The sequence below is a fragment of the Protomyctophum parallelum genome (assembly GCF_964188405.1).
Source record: "Protomyctophum parallelum genome assembly, chromosome: 15".
Lineage (NCBI taxonomy): Eukaryota > Metazoa > Chordata > Actinopteri > Myctophiformes > Myctophidae > Protomyctophum > Protomyctophum parallelum.
Genome location: NC_139710.1, coordinates 41,314,088 through 41,321,450, shown reverse-complemented (window position 1 = coordinate 41,321,450; position 7,363 = coordinate 41,314,088). Strand labels below are relative to the sequence as shown.

General features: G+C 43.3%; 2 protein-coding genes across 3 annotated transcripts in view; one reads left to right on the top strand and one right to left on the bottom strand.

Moving 5' to 3' along the window:
* mylkb (myosin light chain kinase b) overlaps positions 1–80 on the bottom strand; it is a 243,182-nt gene extending 243,102 nt beyond the window's left edge. The window contains exon 1 of the mRNA XM_083783106.1: positions 74–80. The gene's annotated coding sequence lies outside the window, so the exon portion shown is untranslated. The remainder of the gene's footprint in view (positions 1–73) is intronic.
* LOC310871531 (formin-binding protein 1-like) overlaps positions 1–7,009 on the top strand; it is a 55,249-nt gene extending 48,240 nt beyond the window's left edge. For both annotated transcript variants that reach the window (XM_083783105.1, XM_083783104.1), the window contains 2 exons: positions 3,047–3,205; positions 6,474–7,009. In XM_083783105.1, coding sequence (XP_083639231.1) covers positions 3,047–3,205; positions 6,474–6,502 — 188 coding nt within the window. In that variant the 3' untranslated portion in view covers positions 6,503–7,009. The remainder of the gene's footprint in view (positions 1–3,046; positions 3,206–6,473) is intronic.
* Positions 7,010–7,363: the final 354 nt, after the last annotated feature.

Sequence of the window (7,363 nt, the reverse complement as noted above, 5' to 3'; positions counted from 1 at the left end):
AAATAGGAAGCCATTTCAGCATGTTCCATTGTTCTGATCACCAGTGCCCCCAGCTGGAACATTAGCATGAATTAGCTTTAGGCGGACCGAAAATAAACACACTTTTTTACAAAATATAATTGTTAATACTTCTTTCTCTGTTATTTCTGTTAGCCAGTTAGTAAAAGACTAGTATTATCTTCAAAAACGATTGTGTACTATTTTAGCGGAATTTGCATACTTTAGCAGGGAAGCTGTATTTTCTGGTTAGCATTGGTTGACTCAATGGTTATAACATTAGACATAGTCACATGTTTAACACTACGAAGTCTGAAAAAAAATCACTACTACTCAGTCGGCTGAACGGTCAGGGGGACCGTGTTTTTGGTGCGATTTGATTGGCCACTCTCTCCCCCCCACACGTCCCTCTCCAGCTGGAGAAGACATTGTTCAAGCCTGCATCCCATTTCCAACTAAATTAATTAAATCATAATATGTTTCTTAACACATGTTTTCACTCCTAAAATGTATAAAACTAATAATACATGTGAAAAATATATATTTTGCCGTTGCCCGTTAGTACTATATTGCAACATAGCCATGGAAGAGTGTCACGTTGCTGCCTTTTGTTGTTATTTTTTTCCTTCCAAAAGAGCAAGATCACTTGTCTTTTCTTGTGTGTTATCGATGTAATTAATATATGTGACCCCACGCGATGTACAGACTGCTTGACTAGGCATGTAAACATGACATAATTGTATTAATGTTTAAGTGTAATGATGTTATTGACCGGATTGTCCGTAGTCCTCCAGCCGTTAGCTTACAGTTGCTAATATTATAAGCTAACAACATTACTAAAGCCAATGTATTGCATTAAATGCGGCCTGTCCGCGGTAAATTACTTATACAAGTGAGTCGCGTTATATTTACCTAAATTACCAGCCAAAGTACATTCCAAATAAACAATTATTAGCCACGTTATGTTGTTATATCAGTTTAATTAATAAAAAACATCGTTCATAATACGGCCGTTAGCACTGTGAATTCAACATCCGGTGAGGAGAGGATACGGTTCGTGTATGTGTTGTGTATGGAAGTCAGCGCATACAGTGGCTTACCGGATGTAAGCCTTGCACACTAAATAGAAAGCCTGCAGCCTGGTGATACAAAAAATAAACTCCACACGTGAAATGCACTGCATGTTGAGGAGAAACACCAGCTCAGCTGCTGTTTATAACATCGTGCAGTTATTGAATTCATGAACATTTGCATGCTTCCCTGAGAGGGAGAGAGAGAGAAAAAGTTTACAGATAAAGAAGGACGGACAGGCTGAACTCTTTTGACTGACAAAGAGCTGGCGATATTGAGCCTATATGCCAGAACAAATTAATCCACAGCAGCATGCCTACATAAGTTCCACGTCGCTTGCAGAAAGAACTGTTCTTTTGACTGACAAAACATTTAGCGGTTCGGGAGGTCTATCTGGTTGGAATTATTCAAACACTTTTTATTTTGTATCGCGCATCGGCAAGCGTTCTCGCTTCATGGAAAGTAAATGTCGGGTCGAGTCTAACCGAGCATTCAATAATAATAATAATAACAATGATAATAATCATTGTATTCATATTCCTATTATCTTAGCAAAATAATAAACAAATTCCAAGTTAATTAACCAGCCAAACGTATATGATTTAATTCGTTGGAGATGGAATGCAGGCTTGAACAACAACAACAACAACAATGCCGTCTCCAGCTGTCTGTTTGTGTGTTCTTTTTTTTTCTCCACCCCTACCACCATAACCACCATAACTCGCTCATTTTTTGCTCATTTAAAAAAAATCAAAATACCATGTAAACTATGGAATTGGGGCTTTCATTTGGTATATAAATCGGTTGTGTAGGCGCTCTCTACGAAACGATATCAAGTGAAAAGGAAATGTCGGGTAATCACCATTAACACCATTATCAAGCAGCGCAAACAAAAGACGAGAGGGGGAGAAAGGGTGACGGCGGTCGATTGGGCCGATTATAGTCAGACTGAGTAAGAGATATATGCCTAAAATCATATTTACAAAATGTTTCAAATGAAAAAAAAAACAGAGATGATTTCAACCGAATATTTAGACAAAGTCATGCAAGGGGAACTTTCTCTGGACTCCATGGGCTAAGAAAATAAACGTTGAAATGTCAAATTCGGTCAGAACGGCTGCTCAGACTTCCTAGTGTTAAGCAATTACAACGGCTTAATGACACTAAAACGACTTTCTGATGGAATAAAAACATTCTTTAACATTCCAACTGTGTTAATGTGGCCAAAAAAACGGAAACCACCAAAACAATAATAATAATAATGTATTTCGGTCTATTGTGAAGTTTCATTATAGCCGACTTGTGGTTGAAAATACTGGGAGCGGTCACATATTTTCTTTCAGAAGACCTTTTTATTTATTTATTTCGACGTCAGGCCTAAATGGGTTAATCAGACCAGTGTGTGTCCAGTGGAAACCTCGTATGAATCTGAACTCAGGTCAGAATGGGTTAATCAGACCAGTGTGTGTCCAGTGGAAACCTCGTATGAATCTGAACTCAGGTCAGAATGGGTTAATAATGAAACTGTCAGGATTTAATAGACATTTTTAGAATCTGATCTCAGGTCAGAATGGGTTAATAATGAAACTGTCAGGATGTAATAGACATTTTTAGAATCTGATCTCAGGTCAGAATGGGTTAATAATGAAACTGTCAGGATGTAATAGACATTTTTAGAATCTGATCTCAGGTCAGAATGGGTTAATCAGACCAGTGTGTGTCCAGTGGAAACCTCGTATGAATCTGATCTCAGGTCAGAATGGGTTAATCAGACCAGTGTGTGTCCAGTGGAAACCTCGTATGAATCTGATCTCAGGTCAGAATGGGTTAATCAGACCAGTGTGTGTCCAGTGGAAACCTCGTATGAATCTGATCTCAGGTCAGAATGGGTTCATCAGACCAGTGTGTGTCCAGTGGAAACCTCGTATGAATCTGATCTCAGGTCAGAATGTGTTAATCATGTATATTGTTGTTCCAGGTCAGAACGAGGGCACCATCTCCATGGCGGAGGGTGAACTCCTTTCCGTGGTGGAGGAGGACAAAGGAGACGGCTGGACCCGAGTACGCAGGACCCCCGAGGAGGAGGGCTACGTCCCCACCTCCTACATCAAGGTGTTCCTGGACGGCAATGCTAAAGGTGCTAACGCTATGACCTACATATGACCTACAGCGATGCTAACGCTATGACCTACATATGACCTCCAGCGATGCTAACGCTATGACCTACATATGACCTCCAGCGATGCTAACGCTATGACCTACATATGACCTACAGCAATGCTAACACTATGACCTACAGCGATGCTAAAGGTGCTAACGCTATGACCTACATATGACCTCCAGCGATGCTAACGCTATGACCTACATATGACCTCCAGCGATGCTAACTCTATGACCTACAGCGATGCTAACGCTATGACCTACATATGACCTACAGCGATGCTAACGCTATGACCTACAGCAATGCTAACGGTGCTAACGCTATGACCTACATATGACCTACAGCGATGTTAACGCTATGACCTACATATGATCTACAGCGATGCTAAAGGTGCTAACGCTATGACCTACATATGACCTACAGCAATGCTAACGGTGCTAACACTATGACCTACATATGACCTACAGCAATGCTGCTAATGCTATGACCTACAACAATGCTAACGCTATGACCTACAGCAATGCTAACGATGCTAACGCTATGACCTACATATGACCTACAGAAATGCTAACGGTGATAATACTATGACCTACATATGACCTAAAGCAATGCTAAAGGTGCTAATGCTATGACCTACATATGACCTACAGAAATGCTAACCGTGATAATACTATGACCTACATATGACCTACAGCTATGCTAAAGGTGCTAACGCTATGACCTACATATGACCTACAGCAATGCTAACACTATGACCTACAGCAATGCTAACGATGCTAATGCTATGACCTACATATGACCTACAACAATGCTAACGCTATGACCTACAGCAATGCTAACGATGCTAATGCTATGACCTACATATGACCTACATCAATGCTATATGTGCTAACGCTATGACCTATAGCAATGCTAAAGGTGCTAACGCTATGACCTACAGCAATGCTAAAGGTGCTAACGCTATGACCTACATATGACCTACAGCGATGCTAAAGGTGCTAACGCTATGACCTACATATGACCTACAGCAATGCTAAAGGTGCTAACGCTAACCTACATATGACCTACAGCGATGCTAAAGGTGCTAACGCTATGACCTACATATGACCTACAGCAATGCTAAAGGTGCTAACGCTATGACCTACATATGACCTACAGCAATGCTAAAGGTGCTAACGCTATGACCTACATATGACCTACAGCAATACGAATACGAATATGTCTAATATCTAACCTACTTTAAACTCCATGTACTCCCAATGAAAACTATCTGATCTACATAGTTATCAATTACATATCCTGATGAACTTTGACCTTTATGAGACACCCGTGTGACCACCTGTGGTGTGTGTGTTAAGGTTGGGCGATATGTGTGTGTGTGTGTGTGTGTGTGTGTGTGTGTGTGTGTGTGTGTCTGTGTGCGTGCGTGCGTGTGTGCTTTTTCATGCTGCCTGTGTGTAGCAGCTTCCTGATGATGTCACATTTCGACAGTAAAATATTTGTTTCAGCCAATCACAGCGAGGCTTTCCTAGAACTGCGGTGGGATCCATAATAACGCCTGTTGTGTTGATGATGATGATGATGTCATCACTAGTGGACCAGATAGCCTGTCTGCTCTACCTGTGTTTCTGTTAGCATGTTTACACTTTAATCATACCAAAGGATGATGTGTGCGTGCGTGCGTGCTGCTTTAATATCAATATGATTTCTGTTCAGCTTTAAAGCCAATATTTAACACATTGAGTGCCACCATAGGTTCAGTCTGTGTCCAATCAACGGCCACAGGGTATTTTAAAGAGAGGTGTCTTAATTATTCAAGGGGCAAAAACAATTACCCCGGGCCTTAACCTGGAAGTTAGCTCACGATTCTAACGCGGTAGGATCGCGGACCACACGAGGCATGCATGATATATATTATTTGTTTTACGCGACCACAGCGCCGCGGGCAGAACCGACCGCAAATAAAGCTTGTTTCAATTAGAATCGGAATCTGGGATTAGAATCAGAGATTAAAGGGTGTTAAGATTTGGGCAATCGTTCAAGTCAACGATGGGGGGGGGGGGGGGGGGGGGACCTTTTTACTGACGGACCAACCACTTCCTGTAGACAGCAGTACAGTGCGATCTGAAAATGAATCAATGTAAAACATTAACACTTTGCCTGCGTTATAAACTATAGCTAATCTTGAAGTCCCGTTCCCTGACGATGTTTCCACTAACCTTTTGAAGAACCAGCACGCCACGACGATCATGAAAACCCTCCTTGAAATGTCGCGATCAAATCGTAAAAGTGTCCGAAAATATCCCGCGGATCCGAACAACAAAGAGCAACGTGGAACGGTCAGCAGCGCACGGACGCCCCCCCATTGCGACCCATAGGCTGACATTGCGCCCAGTAGCCCTGTAGCAGCAAGCCTCAGTTTCCCAGAATCCCTAGCAGCAAGCCTCAGTTTCCCAGAAGCCCTATAGCAGCAAGCCTCAGTTTCCCAGTAGCCCTGTAGCAGCAAGCCTCAGTTTCCCAGAAGCCCTAGCAGCAAGCCTCAGTTTCCCAGAAGCCCTATAACAGCAAGTCTCAGTTTCCCAGTAGCCCTGTAGCAGCAAGCCTCAGTTTCCCAGAAGCCCTAGCAGCAAGCCTCAGTTTCCCAGAAGCCCTATAGCAGCAAGCCTCAGTTTCCCAGAAGCCCTATAGCAGCAAGCCTCAGTTTCCCACAAGCCCTATAGCAGCAAGCCTCAGTTTCCCAGAAGTCCTAGCAGCAAGCCTCAGTTTCCCAGTAGCCCTAGCAGCAAGCCTCACTTTCCCAGAAGCCCTATAGCAGCAAGCCGCAATTTCCCAGAAGCCCTAGCAGCAAGCCTCAGTTTCCCAGAAGCCCTATAGCAGCAAGCCTCAGTTTCCCAGAAGTCCTAGCAGCAAGCCTCAGTTTCCCAGAAGCCCTAGCAGCAAGCCAGTGCGACTCATCGATTTGCGGTTACGTCATCCGAACGCGTCACCCGTGTCTCTCTGTCCGAGGAAAACCCCGTAAGTCTAAAACGTTCATCGAAAACGGCGAATTAAACGATGGAAACAAAAGACTCCGTGGCAGTCAGTATGTGTTTCTCTCTGAGGTTTTCTGTCTGAAACTGACAATTCTAATCTGTCTGTCTGTCTTGTCTGTCCTCATTTCTGTCTGTCCTTCTGTGTCTGTGTGTACACCCGTCTGTCTGTCTTGCTGCCTGCCTGCCTGTCTGTCTGTCTGTCTGTGTTGTAGGCTTTGGGCAGACTAGTCGACTAGTCTAGTTGTAGTACCAGTTTCAGCCACTACACACTAGGAGGCGCTGTGTGGAGACGCGAAGACTAGCCAACCAGCAGCAGCCAGAGGAAGGAAGGAAGTGGATGCGTACGAAACAGGGAATCTGGATTGGGTAACTCTAACGCACTCTCCACAAACAGGAAGTCTGGATTGGGTAACTCTAACGCACTCTCCACAAACAGGAAGTCTGGATTGGGTAACTCTTAACGCACTCTCCACAAACAGGAAGTCTGGATTGGGTAACTCTAACGCACTCTCCACAAACACAAAACAAAGCAAGGGGGACGAAAATAAATAAAAGGGACATGTTGTCTTCTTAGGGACATTCTGACATCGGAGACATTTTGTCCTCTTGACATTGGAGACATGAATCATGTTTGTGGACGACCTGTTCAATATGCTGGGCTAAAGACGGGACGGTCTTTGTTAGGACAGACGGTCTTTATTAAGGACAGACAGACAGACAGACAGACAGTAGGACAGACAGACGGAGACAGACAGACAGACAGGCAGTGTCTTTAAGGACAGACGTTGACAGACAGACAGACAGACAGTGTCATTAACCCATTCTGAACGGGAACCCATTTTGGTGTTAGCATTATGTTATGCTTTAGCTATTGAAAAATAGCAGATCTACAAGCTCATAGCGTGCCACCGAGTGGCGCTCTATGAGCTTGTAGGTCTGCTATTTTTTTTTTTTATCGAATAACGACTGACATTTTTAGAATCTGATCTCAGGTCAGAATGGGTTAATCAGACTAGTAGTGTGTGTCTAGTGGAAACCTCATATGAATCTGATCTCAGGTCAGAATGGACGGATGGAAGGACCTTGTCGGATCTCAACCACA